The 17,384-nt window shown below is 41.4% G+C and overlaps 1 protein-coding gene across 1 annotated transcript in view; it reads right to left on the minus strand.

Moving 5' to 3' along the window:
• Positions 1-1,470: 1,470 nt before the first annotated feature.
• ADRA1A (adrenoceptor alpha 1A) overlaps positions 1,471-17,384 on the minus strand; it is a 31,389-nt gene continuing 15,475 nt past the window's right edge. The window contains exon 3 of the mRNA XM_054018997.1: positions 1,471-2,405. Coding sequence (XP_053874972.1) covers positions 1,885-2,405 — 521 coding nt within the window. The 3' untranslated portion in view covers positions 1,471-1,884. The remainder of the gene's footprint in view (positions 2,406-17,384) is intronic.

A 17,384-nucleotide genomic window follows, 5' to 3' on the forward strand; every position in this document is an offset into this window, starting at 1 on the left:
TCAAATGTAGGAGTTATTATTGAATGAGAGATGAATGAATAATGATTCCTCATCAATATTATTCGGTGCCTTTTCAAAGCCCTGCCCTGCAAAATTCCAAATGTCCTCTCAATGTGCTGGACATCTATAATTCCCATTCAAATCAATAGGCGTTCAGTGCCTCACAGTAACTGGCTCTTCCATACTGGGAAAGACGTCAATGCTTCATGCCAAGGAAGCTGCGTTATTACTTGGCAGGCTCAGTGGGTAATTATGTTATGAGCTGCTTATTTCTGATATTGTGCAAATAATTCCTCCCACCGTTTCTTTCAACTCCTGAATTGCTTATTTGTTTGAATAGCTACGGGAAAATATAACAGGCTCCCAAATGCTTTTTTCACCCACATCTACAAGGGAGGGCCCATTCTCATTTGGGGTACATCCTTAACTCATTTGTGCATGTAACTCCCATTGATTTGAATAGCAATGAACAACCTAGTGCTCAGAGCCGTGTGAGAGGCTCAGTACATTGCAGAGAAGGCATCAAGAAGAGAATGCAGTACAAATACACAGCAGGGCAGCCTGACATCTGCGACTCTTGTGCTACATCATAGGAAGATTTTGTGGCTCTGGCAAGAAGCTGGAGCAGGAAGTGTTGAACTTTTAAATGGCCCCCCCTGGACCTTATAGAGACTGGAAAATATGATTGAGTACAAAGGTCTCCCGGAAACCACATGATACACACATCTTGCCTGGTTTCGAGTTTTGGTTTAAAAGCATTAAGGTTCAGAAACATTTTGAATGAGTCTGGGATGACCAGTGTGTTTAAAAAAGAAAAGAACATTGTGGCAAGTTTCTGAAACGAGGTGAAATTCACCCCCTTTCATCAAGTGTTTCCTTGAGATGGAATTTACTAGACTCCAAAACACAAAGCAGAAGGGAATATCCTCACCAAGCCCTGAAAGCTGAACCCACTGAACTTCAGACAGCTTTGGGGTCAGGGGACTTCTGCAAGTCACAGAGGGCCAGATCCCCAGCTGGTGTAGCTCAACGTAGTTCCATTGGCACTGAAGTCAACAGAACTACACTGATCTGCACCAACTATGGATCTGACCCAATGTGTTGTCAACTCCCTATTTGCATCAGCAGGAATCTACGGTGCTCACTGCCTCTAAGGACTGGACCATAACTGAGCAGCAGAGGTGATCGGAAGTTGAAAAGTCTTCATGTCAGAACTCCCTTAACTGAGACCATTCAGAGATACATAACATTCCAATGAATGCTTTCTTTCCCCCTTTCCCTTAACTTCTGTTGCTGTTGGGTCAACAGGTCCAACCATTAAAAAAAAAACAAAAGTTTATATCATGAAGTGGCTCTAAAGTTAGAGCTCGCCGAATGTACCCATGCTGAAACCATCATGGTATATTTATAATTCTCTCTTGCAAGATGCATTAGATGTTCTTGTCCCCCGCCCTCCACTCGATTGCACTTCAAAATCAGAATCGCTGGAGCTTTAAAAAGAAGAGACAGTGAAAATCAAAGCCTTTAAATGGTAGGGAAATGATGTTACAGTCATTTCAAGGGGCCGGTGCTTAAAGGTGCTTCGGGGCTTCAATGGCCATTGAAATAAATGGAAAGATTCCCATTGACTTCAATGGGCTTTGGATCAAGTCCACAACTCTCAATGACTTCAGTTCTAAAAAGCTTTGACCCCCGCTGTGTTATGACATGCTACTCCTTTGATTCAGGCCACTCCCCCTACTTCAGCATCCATCCCTACTTCCCATTAAGAAGAACAACTTCCTGCTCACAGAACTATGCCAGCAGAGCAAGGTTGCCAGAGCTGAACAGTTGCATGTAAAGATTCCCTTCCTCCTCCCCAGTCCCATTAGAGATCTCGATCCCTTAGACATCCTCCCCGTTTTCACCGAGGGAGATAGTGTGTATTTTAATGGTTGGCACGTTAAGGTTCTCCCGAGTGACGCTCCTTGATGGGCCAGTACAGCAGCATGTCCTGAGGAAACCTTTGCTCTTCACTTTGGCTCTGGCGCAGCTGGACTTGTCTTTAGAGATTGCACTTTTTGTAGACATGCTTTGCATGGTGGAGAAAATCTTCCACTCGCAGACCCCATTGGACTTGGAAATCCTATAGAAGGTTTCCCCCGATCCTACAGGGATACGGACAACATCCTTGGCACCGTCCATACTGGGGCTAGCTGGCTGGTTCAGATTGAAGCTAAGGGAATGCTTGTTGGCTGCTTGCTTTCTTGTGAAACACTGGGCTCGTAGGACATTTTGGAATGCTTTTTTAAACTCTTGACTCGAGCACGGGTAGATGATCGGGTTGATGCAGCTGTTCAAATACCCAAGCCAAAACGTTATTTTAAAAACCGTGTCTGAGGGCTTGAGTGCAGGAAAGAAAACGCCTGGAATGGAAAATACAGGGAGTGTTAAGACAAAACTGGCAAGAAATTGCAGATAGTCAAAGTGTAAGAGAGATAACAATGAAAACAACAAAGTTCATGATTTTTGGATGCTCCAACAACAGACTCAGTCCTCCTGGGGAAGAGAACATTTCAGAATTTATGGTGCTCTACAATTACATAGATGATATGTAATAACTGTTCCAGGGGAACCTATCTGTTCAGTTACAAATGCAGCAGTAATTTCATATTTTAGGTTCTACAGAGTCCATAGTTTGGTGAAATGAGGTGACAAAGGGAAATTACTTCCTCCCAGGAGCTAAAGCACCAGACTGCTCAGATAAGCAAGGAGACAACTTAATGGGATTTGAAATGGCCAGGGAATCACCACCTCTGGGATCCCAGCTAATGGAAAGCCCAATGATCCCTTTGAGACAGGAATTTTTAAAGGATCCTAATGGACCTGGATGCCTCCCTCACTTAGGATCCTTCAAAAATCCCAGCCTACAGATTTTTATGTGTCATGCGCCTAATCCAAAATTCATAAAAGCCAATGGAAAGGCTCTCATTGATTGCAATGAGCATGGATCAGGCCCTTGAGCAATTGGTGTATAAGCCGTAGGAGTTTCAAAATGTCTTTTCTATCCTGCAGTGAGAGTGCTTAGCATTGGTTAACTGAAGTTGCTACAATTGTAAGGATGTTTCGCATGGAGAGAAGGGAAAGGTGGCTCAAAGCCAAAACGGGCTGATGCTTTGTTCAACTGTAGTCAGCTACAGGGAACACTGATTGTCAGTGAAAAGGCCGCACAGGTATCCTTTATTAAGGGATCACATGACCAGTCTCCCTCTGCTTAATAACATTGGGCTCCAGCTTGCCTGCAACATGAGCAAATGTACGGATATGTGTGCAAGACTTAAAAAGCTCCCTCCTTGGTTAACGCTCTGATAAAAAAAAATGCAATTGTTCAATTAATGTATTGATTTTTAAGAAAACCTTCTCCTGTCAAAGAAAGCAGCCAGCCATTCAGGGCATGCTCTGTCCCCACAGATTTACAAAAGCCACAAAGCATGCCAGCAATTTGTTTTTGACTAATAGTACTGGACATCTATTGTAATGAACTGGCTTGTGTGGATACGTACCCCTGCCATTTTCCAGGCTGGAACGTGTATCATAAAGCCTGTACTACAAACACCTACTAAATATTTTGTTAGCTTAAGTGCCGGGGTTGTGTGGTCTATCCCAGCTGTTGTGATGAGGCTCTGAATGGTGATGGAGGAGGACAGTTGTGTAGTCTCTAAATGACCAGAGAGTTATGCTATTTTCACTGCATTTCATGACATTCCTCTAATCTTTCATACTTGAGTCTTTGGCAAAGGCAGTCTTTTCACCTTCTTGTAAAAGGATACAACGAGCAACTATCCCAAACACACTTAAAGTAAGAATTTTCTGCTAACTTTTCCATTTTGTAAAGATTTTATCCCATGCACTGAAAGATTAAAGATTAATTAAAGTTTTCTACTAGAGCTGTTCAAAATTTTTAAAATGGCCAAAAATTCAGATTTTGATTGATGCCACATCTACTCCTTCAAAAAAGTCACCACTTAGGGTTTCTTTTTCTTTTTTTTTTTTTAAGTTATTTGGTCAGCGGTAGCGCTAGATACATTTTTTTGATTTTCATTTTTTTTGTGTTGAAATTAAAAGAAAACAGTAAAAAGGGTTTATGAAATTAGTGATTTTTTTAAAACTGTTTTTTTTAACCTGCTTGACATAGAATCATAGAAATGCCAGGCTGGAAGGGACCTCAAAAAGTCATCAAGTCCAGTCCCCGGCGCTGAGGCAGAACAATGTAAACTTAGACCATCCCTGACAGGTGTTTTTGTCCAGCTTGTTCTTAAAAACTTCCAATAATGGGGATCCCACAACTGCCTTTGGAAGCCTGCTCCAGTGCTTAACTACCCTGATAATTAGAAAGATTTTCCTAATATCTACCCTAAATCTCCTTCGCATAAGCCTGTTACTTCTTGTCCTACCTTCCAGTAGACATGGAGAACAATTGATCATAGTCCTTTTTATAACAGCCCTTAACGTATTTGAAAACTATCAAAGCTCTCCTCAGCCTTATTTAAAGACTAAAGATGCCCAATTTTTTACACTCTTCCCCATAGATCAGGTTTTCTAAACCTTTTATCATTTTTTTTAGCTCTCCTCTGGACTCTCTCAAATCTGTCCACATCTTTCCTAAAGTGTGGTGCCCAGGATTGAACACAATTCTGCAACTGACGCTTGGCACTTGTAGAGTAAAATTCACTCTTGGGCAGAGGCCCAGCACAATGCCTATGCATCTGGTATGTCCCACTTAAGCAAAGTGACTAAAAGTATTGCTAGCATGTGTGGTATCCTTCTGTTCCGAGGATGCAAGTGGTGCATAGGCCTCAGACTGGCCTGCTACATGACTGTACATTTCATCCATAAACTTGAGTTATAGTAAGAAAGCTTACCGACATTATTCAAATGATGCTTGTAACATGAAGAGAGGCATGTGCCTAAGTGATTTGCTGAATCAGGGCCATAAGGACCAAAATATAGAAACACAGCTAGGATACCAAAGATGTAACACTGATGCTTATGGAGAATTGTTTACAAAGCTGCTGTTAGTGGTCCCAGAATAACACTAGAAATTCGCCTGTAATAAGATCCCACAATTCCCTAGCTCACATGTTCAAGTTTCTTGGAAATGAAAATAGTGCTGTCTGGTTGTGAATGAAACAGAAAACTGGATTCCATGCTGTCAAAATATTGCCTGTTCTGGGGGCCCATGGTAAATAAAAAAGCCTCTCGGACCACTTTCTGCTGCAGATCCACCATTGCATTAATCCTTAACAAGTTTTTGAGGGAAAGGTCATTCATTATTATGCTTTCAAAGTACTTGCCTCCAATAATGTGATCCTATCATTCCAAAATCAGTGATTACTTTGGACAACATATCTTGGATATAAACATCATCCCAAATTCCCAGAAAACACAATTTGCTTGTTTGGGTCTTTACAGCCAAGATTTTGATCAATAGCTCTTTTAACATTGACACATCCCCCTCGCCCAGCCCCTGTGAAATCATAAACATGCTGAGATTGATAGGGATATTGTAGTAGTTATTTACACAACACATGAAGTTTGCCAGTACATAAGCATTCATCATTTTTATTCTTCAAAATCATACATACAACAATACTGTTAGAGACATGGGCCTGAACGAAAACAAAAGATCTCAAATTCTAACTGAATGTTGGGGAAGTTCAGATCACACACAGACCTCTGTGTGCCCAACCAAACCCCCAAGCTGAAGTTCGGATGTGGATCCTAACTTCATTGCATTAATGCTTCTCTGCTCTTGAACCATGCCAGAAAGCAGTTCCTGAACTTTACAGCGTTTCATTCTGGTTTCAGGGGAGCCTAAAATGAGGTGACTTTTGAAAATGTAGGGGAATTTATGGATTCATCTGTAGGATCTGAACTCAACTGCTTCCGGATACGTGTTCAAACTGAAACTTAGAAAATTCAGAAAAGTTATTTAAGCTGCAGGCACTGAAGAGAGTTTTTCTGGGCCAATGTGTGTGTGAGAAGATATAAGGATATTGCCTAAACCAGGCACACAAATGATGAGAATGAATAATGACTCTCATTCTGCTTCTGCTGAATGCAATCCCTATTGTCAAATGCAAAGCGATGTCTATCCACCATAACACAAACCCTCACTTTCTGAGCTGAAATGATGGGCACAGGAAGTATGTTGGGGGCAAGTGAGGAATGGGACATGTGGCCAGAGTGCAGTGTAATCTAGTTATCTTCAGTTGGTGCAAGGTCCCTTAGGGACCACAGCCAATTGGGGCAAATTACAGCAGCCACAAGGCTGCTCTAAGATGCCCCAGGGCTATGACTGGGGCAACATCTGAGAGAGTTGTAGGCTGATTCCCTGACAGTCAGGTTAGGCACAGCAGAGAACCTTGCTCTTTATTTTCAAACAGGTAGATGTCTGGCTGTGGATCACAATTGCTACTAGTGCATTCATAGATTCATAGATTCTAGGACTGGAAGGGACCTCGAGAGGTCATCAAGTCCAGTCCCCTGCCCGCATGGCGGGACCAAATAATGTCTGGACCATCCCTGATAGACATTTATCTAACCTACTCTTAAATATCTCCAGAGATGGGGATTCCACAATCTCCCTAGGCAATTTATTCCAGTGTTTAACCACCCTGACTGTTAGGAACTTTTTCCTAATGCCCAACCTAAACCTCCCTTGCTCCATTTAAGCCCATTGCTTCTTGTTCTATCCTTAGAGGCTAAGATGAACAAGTTTTCTCCCTCCTCCTTATGACACCCTTTTAGATACCTGAAAACTGCTATCATGTCCTCTTTTCCAAACTAAACAAATCCAGTCATTTGCCTATGTGAATGTGCCTTTTTTGACTGAAAATAGTTTAAAATACCTTTCCTATTCAATGCAATACTGATAATATTTTAATTCTTTACCAAGTGAATCATCCAAACTATTGTACAAAAGATATAAGATCGGTATTTCATGATTTTTCTTCGTGACTACTCCAGACATTTCTCAATATACAAATGCTATTTCCCTGTAATAACAAAATGCCCTACAGCTGTTCATTATCTTGCTGAAAGGTTCTTTTTGGTTGGGAATTTCAAAAGAACCTAAGGAGACCAAGATGCCCCAATTCCATTGAATTAATCTGACATCAGTTTGTCCATTCCTTTTCCCATTTTGTTTCAATGGAAAAGGTAAATGAAATCCAAGTCCAGCAAGTGCTCTATTAAGCCAAATGTAGTAGTGGGTGAAAAAAAATTCTTGTTTGCTGTGACTTTTGGCTCCTTTTAAATGGAATGCTAACACTCTGCCAAAGACTGTTAAAAATAGAAAATAGCCAGCGTCAAAGCCAGGCTCCTGCTTTAATGGGTGGGTGGTGAGATTTGTAGGCTAATTTATTAATATAACCTTTTTGGTTGATCAGTGTAGCAATTTCCTATCTTGGAACAGCACATTGTACATGAAAAGGACATTGAGTAGCTTTAACAGTAAACATGGGTTGCCATCTGTAGAAGCCACCATCTTCCTTTCTTAACTCTTTCATTCCCATAGTAGATGTAACTTGCACATTTTTAGACAAAATTGTGCTTTCACAGACATCAGCTGGGTCAAGCGTCAATGAAGCTTTGCAGATTTACACCAACTGGAGATCTGGTATGTCTACTTCAGTGGTGTTGCACATGCCTTCAGTGGTGTTTACATCAGGGCAAAGTGAATGTAAAATTCTTCTAAATCAAAATAGTAGCATTTTGCACCCTCTTTACACCAATGTAAATGGCTTGCACAAGGGCAGAGTACTGGTAAACTGAGCTGAGGATACTTACATTCTAAACCACTGTGTGGACGGGGCAAGACATTTTAAGCTGTGTCTCATCTGTGTAATGGACATAATACAAGACTGTGGGTGTAATTAGCATTTGTGTAGTGCTTTGTAGCTATAAAACGTTAGTCTCATGCTGCAGAACTTGAAGCCAGAACTTTACTCACCCCCAAAGCTAGGGATATATTTTGATCCAAAGTTTTAGATTGTCCCGTTACATCTGGGTTGATGTTCATGTCCGTGTCTAGTTACTATTATTACACCCCAGCTAATATAGGCAGAAACCCTAAGGTCCCGAGTGATGTCAATTGAAGTGAATGACAGGAGAATGCTACGTTTTTATATATCTTCTACAGACAGAAAGACTTTTTATTTATCTTTCATCCATGAGTTTCAAAGCACTTTACAGACATTAATGAATGAACCCTCATAAGACCCCTATGAAATAAATATTATTTCCACTGTATTGCTAGGGAAACTAAAGTACACATAGTTTAGGTGAATTTCCCCAGTTACGCACAAAATCTGGAATTGAACCTAGATCTACAGGTTCCCCATCTTATGCCTTAATCACAAAATCATCCTCCATACAGCACTTACAAATCTTACATTCTGCTGTGTGATTTTATCAGTTCATGAGTCTGTCACTGTATTACACCCGCCTGCTATGTGAAACAAGGAGAAATATGCCAAGTGTGATGTACGACATCCTTTGGCACTTTAGTGTGCTCAAACCAGCGAAGGGTAATGAAGTGCAAAAACAGTATAATTTTTATTCTGCACCAAGCGAAGGCTTGACATGACTAATGTAATCTCCTGCCACGATTCTGCTGCACTGTCTGCCCTTGAAAGAGTGAATCAAAATCACATTGCTTGGAAAAAGCTAGACAGGAACCCCACTGACTATGGCACTTATTTGATGACTTATATAAACTCATTACCAATAAATATAAAGGCCCAATCCTCTGTCCAAAAATAGCACCATAAATATGAGAAATGAACACACAGAGTGCTCAAAGACTATAGACTCATAGACTCATAGACTTTAAGGTCAGAAGGGACCATTATGATCATCTGGTCTGACCCCCTGCATGCTGCAGGCCACAAGACCCTTCCCTGGACTCTGCCGTTGAAGTCCCCAATCCTGTGTTTTAGTGACTTCAATCGGCAGAGATCCTCCTGCTAGTGACCCGTGCCCCATGCTGCGGAGGAAGGCGAAAAACCTCCAGAGGCTCAGCCAATCTACCCTGGAGGAAAATTCTTTCCCGACCCCAAATATGGCGATCAGTAATACCCCGAGCATGTAGGCAAGAGTCTCTAGCCTGACCCTTGTTGGCCATTATGCTATTTACGTACCATTGCTTGGTTTTCCTTGGCTACTATGTTTTACCATTAAACCATTCCCTCCATAAACTTATCTAACTTAATCTTAAAACCAGACAGGTCCGTCGCCCCCACCGTTTCCCTCGGAAGGCCGTTCCAATATTTCACCCCTCTGACGGTCAGAAACCTTCGTCTAATTTCAAGCCTGAACTTCCCCACGGCCAGTTTATATCCATTCGTTCTCGTGTCCACATTAGTACTAAGCTGGAATAATTCCTCTCCCTCCCTTGTATTTATCCCTCTGATATATTTAAAGATAGCAATCATATCCCCCCTCAGCCTTCGCTTTGTCAGACTAAACAACCCAAGCTCCTCTAATCTCTTTTCATACGACAGGTTTTCCATTCCTCTGATCATCCTAGTCGCCCTTCTCTGCACCCGTTCCAGTTTGAGTTCATCTTTTTTAAACTATAACAATACTGGCTCTTGTTCCATAATGTTACAGTGTAAGAATCATGAATGCAAATATATAGGAATTTGGTTGAAAAGCATAATTTACAAAACAATATGATATGCAGTGTACATACGCATCCTTTAAATAAAACCTAGAGAAACATTCTAGTCTGTCAGAAAATACTGTTCTGTTCAAACCAAAACTTTCTGTGGAAAGTGTCATTTTGGTAAAATGTTCATTAAAAAGCGAATCATTTTAATAACGTAGAAGTGCTCCATTTAGACATTTTTAGTACAGAATATTAATTTAGAAATGACTTTTCATTTTGAAATTTCATTTCATATGATAAAAACATTAAAATTAAATAAAAAGTCTACACTGAAACTAAATGTTTTGATATTAATCAAAACAAGATGTTTTAACTGACCTAAAATGTTAAGTTTCCAAAATTCCCCACTTTCCCCGAACAAAAATATATTCAGAAATGGTGGAATGTCCCACAAAACAAGAAATTCCAGTTCCTGCTCAGCTCTAAAAATTTGGAGTTGTTCAACTGAGTTATGAAAGCAAGGGCTTCATTATTTAGTTGGCGTTGGTCCTGCTTTGAGCAGGGGGGTTGGACTAGATGACCTCCTGAGGTCTCTTCCAACCCTGATATTATATGATTCTGTGATTATTTCTGGTCATTGTAGAGCCATGGTATATTTTGCAACAATAAATGTGTTAGCCCTGATATACTGCACAAACACCAATACAGAGCAATTACATTCTGCCTATTATACTCTCCCAGCAGTTTCAACTGGTTCTGCAGTAGTTATCAACATCTTCCATGCCATGACTCTTCTCCACATCCCCACACTCCCTTCCCATCTAGCTGAATGGGTACGGCAGGGTGATACCAGCGGAGTTCATGACCTCTAGGTTGAGAACCCACTGGATCTGATATTTTTCTTCCAATCCTTTAATATTTTGTAGAGTCACTGTATGCATTTAAATAGACAATGTGTTTAAGACCAGAGGTGGATGCATTCAGTGCTGAATGGAAATTATCTTTAACTGGTGGTGTTAAGACTTGTCTTAAGGTATTTCATTCAGAGCATTTGAAGGCATAACAAGAACCAATGGCTGGAAGTTAAAGCAAGACAAATTCAAGTTAGAAATACAGTAAAAGCTTTGTTATCCAGCATGCTGGGGGTATGGGAGGTGCCGGTTAATCAAAAATTCTGGTTAACTAGGACTTAACAATGGAATATCAATTTTCAAAGAATTAGACTACAATAAAATGAATGAAGTATAAAATAGTATACAGGTACTCACCAATTCAGTAGTAGTACTGCATTGCAGAGTGGTTGGTTTTTTGAAGCACTTAGGTGTATACAGGGAAAGTTTTCTATACAGTAGGTTATGACACTTCAGGTCACCCAGATCACTAAAACTACACTTAACACTAAAACAATACTGAACATAATTTAATCTTTCTTTGATGATTCAGAAGGCACTTCAGGATCTTGCAGTGCCTCAGAATCATCATTATCAACATCAATTATCATTGTCAATGTGGAAGGTGTAGAAGGCTGGGCTGAATCTGTAATGGCCCTATGACACCCCCGGGAAGCTGCTTTTTTGAATAAATCCATGATATCAGCTTGCTTACTTACTTGTCCTCTGCCTCTTTTGCATAAACATAGAGTGCAGAATGCATAATTGCATAACCTCCTGGGCTGTATACTAGTCCCGGTTACTAGACTGAAGATTTGTATTGGGAGATATCAGAAATGCCAGTTAATAAAGCTTTCCGGTTGGTAAAGTGCCGGATAACACAGCTTTTACTGTAATTTTAACAATGAGGATGATTAATCATTGAACAAACCATCACTTGATGTCTTCAGATCAGGACAGACTGCCTTTCTGGAAGATATGCTTTAGCAAAACACAAATTAATGGGCTGAATACTGGGGTTATCTTCTCCTCTTTATCCCAGGGCATCTTTGTAAACGCAGGGAACAATACAGTGTCACCATTCATTTCTGTCAATGGCTTGTTCATCCATTAAACCCAACCTGGCCTGTTCCTGCGTACAATGCCATGCCATCTAGCTGGTGGTCAGTGGTAACTGTGTGAAATTATTTGCCCTGCATTATACAGGAGGTCTGACTAAATGATCTAATGGCCCTTTCTGCCTGTAAAAACGGAATCCCTGAAACAATTTTGGATAATAAATTAATTAGTAAAAATCAAAGTCTGCTTAAGGATAATTCACAGATAGAAAAAAAAAAAGAGTGTTAAATAAATTATTCACTTTGAATTGTTCATGTACTTTCCTCCTCACCATCTGGTTAATTACTTATTTCCCTATACTGCAGCTGCTACTGCTTAGCATATGTGAGTGTTCGACAGTGGACTTGCAATGTTTCCTAGCAGAGCCAAAGGATGGGAGAAGAAGCAAGCAGGGCGTTAAGAAAGGATAACTGCTACTAAAATACTTTGGGTTCTGTCGAACTCTGTGCATAGAACAAGATACAATTTGAGCATCAGCAGAGCAAGCTTCTTGTCACTGTGCCACAACCCTGTTCTGGATGGATCATCTTCCCTAGAGGTGAGGAGGGAGTTCAGAGTCCACATTCATCCACGCTGTTGTGTCTGCCAATTAGTCACAATGTTGATTTGAACATTTCACCCACTAGCAGCCTGGACTGAGAATGCTAATTTGTTTGATGTAAGCCAGCAAAAAAACCTGTCAGTATCTACCATTTTTCAAGTGACTGCTGACATAGATTGGATCACAACCAGCAATCAAGCCATGAAAGGCTTTATATCTCATAACTAATCCAATTCAATCTAATCCTCATGGACTTTTATGTCTTAGCTAGTATTTCTTTTGCAGAAGTAAAAGGTTAAATTCTGGTAAACACCATTGTTAATTTCATAGAATCAGAATATCAGGGTTGGAAGGGACCTCAGGAGGTCATCTAGTCCAACCCCCTGCTCAAAGCAGTACCAAATTCCCAACTAAATCATCCCAGCCAGGGCTTTGTCAAGCCAGGCCTTAAAAACCTCTAAGGAAGGAGATTCCACCACTTCCCTAGGTAACCCATTTCCTTTCTTCTTGGAGAGTTATTAACATCTGTGCAAAGGGAGTGAAAAAATGTTAACAAAACAGAATTCTCCATTCACACCAGTTGTGTTTTACACCCACTCTGAACTCACTTTTCAAGTGTGTAATGACTACATAAAGTACAAGGCACTAGAGAATCAGGCGCTAAGCTTTTCCATGTTCATATCATACTGGTTTATCTAAATTCCCTCCAGGTAGTGCTGACAACCAGGAAAAAAAGATTAACTCAACTTTTAATTCCTATGCATTGTAGATTGGTTAAATGATCCTTGGTTTATGTTTTGCATTCTAACATAAGTTTTATTAAGAGAGTCATTAGCATGATTCGGTCTCCTCTTGTTCAGAAATAAAATTTGTTATTAGTGTTGTCAGTTCTTTAATTTGCTTTCCAGATTAAACATTTCCCATCATTTACCCCTCCTCCTTCCATCCCCCAATGTGTGAGGATTTTGTTTTTCTCAATGTAAGCTTTTATTTTTATGTTTGCCAACTTTGTTTTCTGGAGCTAACAGCTGTACCTTTTCCACATCCTGCTGCTGATTAAATGCCAGGACAGGCGCAAAGGCACTCTCTGATTTCTCTGTAAATCAATTACTTAGAAGTTATGGAGTTGCTTGATTACAGTGTATTCAAACATCAGTACTGATGTCAAGTATGGATGTGTTAATGGAAAGCACATGGCATATGGAGTCCCCAGCCTGTACAGGTTTCTTGCCTTCCATGTTATTTAATATAGTGGTATCCTACTCCACATTATAGGAAGCAGCATGAGGTTAGTAACCCTTAAGTCTTTGTGTCCTCAGGATCTTTATAGGAATGGTATATTGGTGAATGTTCTGAAAACATGTAGAGGACTATGAATCAGGGATGTTAGACAACATCATTTTCAAGGTTATGTTCCCCACTTCATTTCTTCCATATGTGTGTTCAAAGTCCAGTGGTGGAGTAAGAGCACAGGGATGAACTAAGGAACAAGCAGTAACCTGTGAAATATTCATGCTTGTGTAGAAATATTAGGGCTTTATATTCTCTGTAAGATGCAGTGATGAGTGGGAGACAATCACATACACACAAATGGTCACATTCCATCCAGTAAAGAGCAGTGGTTCATAAGCACATTCTGAGATGATAGAAACAAATGAGGCTTATTATTAAGTGTTATGTGATGAGGGGGTTGCATCTGAAGGTGCCTGAGGGCTCCAATGGAAATACAAATTAAAACAAATTAAAAAGCATGAAGACAGAAGGCTGAGCAGCAGACATTCCCTCAGGCAGATTGGTCCTGTGTTATCTATGGTTTTCAATACCTAAAGTGAGGCAGTTTGCGAGACAGAACTCACCAAACATGGTTAAACCCATTTTTGCCTTTGCTCCCAAGCTTGGAGTTTGCACTGGATTTTATTCCATGTGACCATTCCCTACCTACACTGTTCCTTATTCTCAGGTCAAATAGAAAATATGCCATAGAAATATATATATATATATTACTTCTTCAGAGTGATCACAGCTGTGCTCTGTATTTTTACTGCCCTGAAGCACGTCTCACCCAGCCCTCTTCTATGGAAAGAATCTTTAGTGGGAATAAATATAGGATCAAATAAGCTTTGAAAAGTAGGAAATGCTCCAGATTTTTGTAGCACTAAATTAATGTACTTAATACAGAAGGGCGGTTTATTTCTTAATACCAGTGGGCAGGCAGAATGGAGAAACCTCAGTGCCTATGAACCCTCTTCCAGGATTCTGGAATGTTTTGTATAAGTGATTTATTCTTATTCACCTTCCAATTCTTTGCACTTCTTAAATCGTCTGGAATTGGAAATGCCAAAATAGCAAGAGAAAAGCTGCTCTCATGCACCAGACTTTGAATTCAAGGATCGCTAGAGCATGCAGTAGAACTAATAGGCCCCGACTCCATGGGTGCTCCGGGGCTAGAGCACCCATGGGGAAAAATTAGTGGGTGCTCTGCACCGACCGGCAGCCAAGGTCCCCTCACCTTCCGCCCCACCCCACCTCACCTCCTCCTCTGCCTCCTCCCCTGAGCACACTGCGTCCCCGCTCCTCCACCTACCTCCCAGCACTTGCTGCCACAAAACAGCTGTAGCAAGCTTTGGGAGGGAGGGGGTAGGAACGGGAACGTGGCGCACTCAGGGGAGGAGGCGGTGCCGGGGAAGGGATTTAGGGAAGGAGTTGAATAGGGGCAGGGAGAGGGTGGAGTTGGGGAGGGGACTTTGGGGAATGGGGGTGGGAGAGGGTGGGGCAGGGGTGGAGTCAGGGCAGGGCCGGGGGCAGAGGGGGGTCAGGCACCCACCGGTGCCAGTAGAAGTCAGCACCTATGGTAGAACTCACCTGTTTCCCCACCGCTTTTGCTACACGGTGCAGGGGAAGGCAACTGATGGATTGGATTGATTGAGTGAGAGCGGGAAGCTGGAATGGGTGTTGGAATTGGGAAATATTTATTACGATCTACAGATGTCACTATGTCTGGGTGCTCTGCTTGGATTTTTTAAGGAGTGTTTTATGTTATGTGTTATGTGGTGTCCAGTTACGATAAGTGCCAGTTATATACATAAAATAAATATTTCTGGCATAAGAAACAAACACCAAATATCACAAAGGCAAGCCAGTAATTGCCAGATTTGCAGCCTGGATCTGCAGACTCAGAATGTTCAGCTAAACACTTGGAGCCAAATTCTGCTCTCAATTACATCATTGTAAATCTGGAGCAACTGATAGATCAACTCCATTACTGATTAAAAAAACAAAAACCTGGTTGCAATGAAATTACTTGGGATACTAGCATTGCAACCCTTGTGATTCTATCATGCTATTTATGTTTTCTCTAAAGGCCCCAGCTCTTGGAGTCTTGTGACTAACGGACAATCCCAGCTTTTATTTAAAAAGTAGCCCTCGTGGTTTCAGAAAAAAAGCTTGAAAATATGAACCCTAAAGGCTCAAAACCCAGAAGGCAAATAAAAAGAGCCCAACATTTATTTAAAAAAAAAATCTCATTTCCAAGCCACTTGGGCTCTGGGGGCGGCTAACATGATTTTGGAACATTTGGGGTTGGTAATACTGGGATTCACACCCCAGTGCAAATGAATAAAATATGTCCCTTAAACTTTTGAACTGAACCCAAACTTCTGTGGCTCATCCATTCCCACCTCTTGATGCATAATGCATAAAAGCACTCTGACAGCTTTTTGAGTGGAAAATGACATTTCTCCTGGCTCATGTACTCTAGGGGCATAAAAGCGGTGACTTGAAATCATTCCTATAGAAGACAAGAACATTTTAGCGAGGAGGGAAAGTCTCCTATTTGACAGGTAAATCATCCAGGAAAGCTTTACATGCAGAACTTAAGTCACTACCATGTAAAAGGAAAATGTTTAAAAATCTCTTCTTTCATTTTTAGGTCAAACTGGCTGGAATATGATTCGGGGGACACAGGTCTAAATTCCACAGGTGAAATCCAGGCCCCTTTGAAGTCAAAGGGACTTTTGCCGTTGTGTTCAACGTGGCCAGGATTTCATCCTATTTACCTGTCAAATGGGAGACTTTCATCCCCAAACCAACAAGGACTTTGCAATCCATGTTTATGGCAGATTCCCCTTGTGTTGAAGAAACACTCCAAAGAGATATTCCAGCTGCCATTCTCGGTTTATTTTCTTTATATTCAGCGGCTCCACACCCACGCACATGTACCCTTCTTGTTGTATACAAATGCGCTCCATCTCACTGACCTGCTGCCACCCTGCTCTGCTGCAGTGCTTCTCTGTCATTATGGAACATGCTACGATGCTATTACAGGGAGTCTCGATCCGAATGCTGTTCCTGGGGCCCACATATAATATATTCTAACATCAACACCATTTAGGGCTGGATAGTCTTAGCCTTTATTCCGCTGTGAGGGAATCAAGGGGGCGTAAGGTCTCCTCCTTTCTTCTCTGCACAGCCCTGCTTAAATTGTGACTTTTGCTAGGCTGGGGGAGAGCATAGGCTACTTGCAGAGCAGGGAGTAACTGGCAAGCCAGAAGGGGCAGAGAGGGGCATGGAGTGGGGGGACCCCTGCCTCCACCAGGTTAGTTGTTGGTCAGAGCAGATGGCAGGATATACAGGAGAGAGGGGGCTGTTGCATGAAAAGGGGCAAAGTACTTCACTCCTTCCCTGGTGCAAACAGGGAGCAGAGGAGAAAGTCCCATGTTGTTCTCTGGTTGCTCTTGGGGTGGAGCAGCTACACGCCACCCCATAGTCAGCTACTAACTAAACAGGCAGTAAGGGATGGGTGGCTTCAGCACATAACACTCTGATTAACCCAGCTAGCTCCTTGATGACCATTTTATACTAGGTTATCCTACTGCAAAGAAAAACGATGCATGCACATAAATGACTAGCCACCCAGCCCTACTACTCAACCCTTGTGACTCCTTTATTCCACTCTGCTCACTCGTTGTCACATCTGACAATCAACACTGTCAGCTCTGAGCAGGCAGGCCCACATCATGTGTCTTTATTTTCCCGGTCAAATTCCGAGCACAGTCCAGGGCACTGCCTCGTTAAATAATAATTGCAATTATTAATAATTATATCCACCATGAATCCTTCTACTTGAGGTTGTTGCATAACTCCACCAGAAATTAATTTAATCAGGAATCTCAGTTTATAACTC

Source organism: Malaclemys terrapin, chromosome 2 (assembly GCF_027887155.1).
Source record: "Malaclemys terrapin pileata isolate rMalTer1 chromosome 2, rMalTer1.hap1, whole genome shotgun sequence".
Lineage (NCBI taxonomy): Eukaryota > Metazoa > Chordata > Testudines > Emydidae > Malaclemys > Malaclemys terrapin.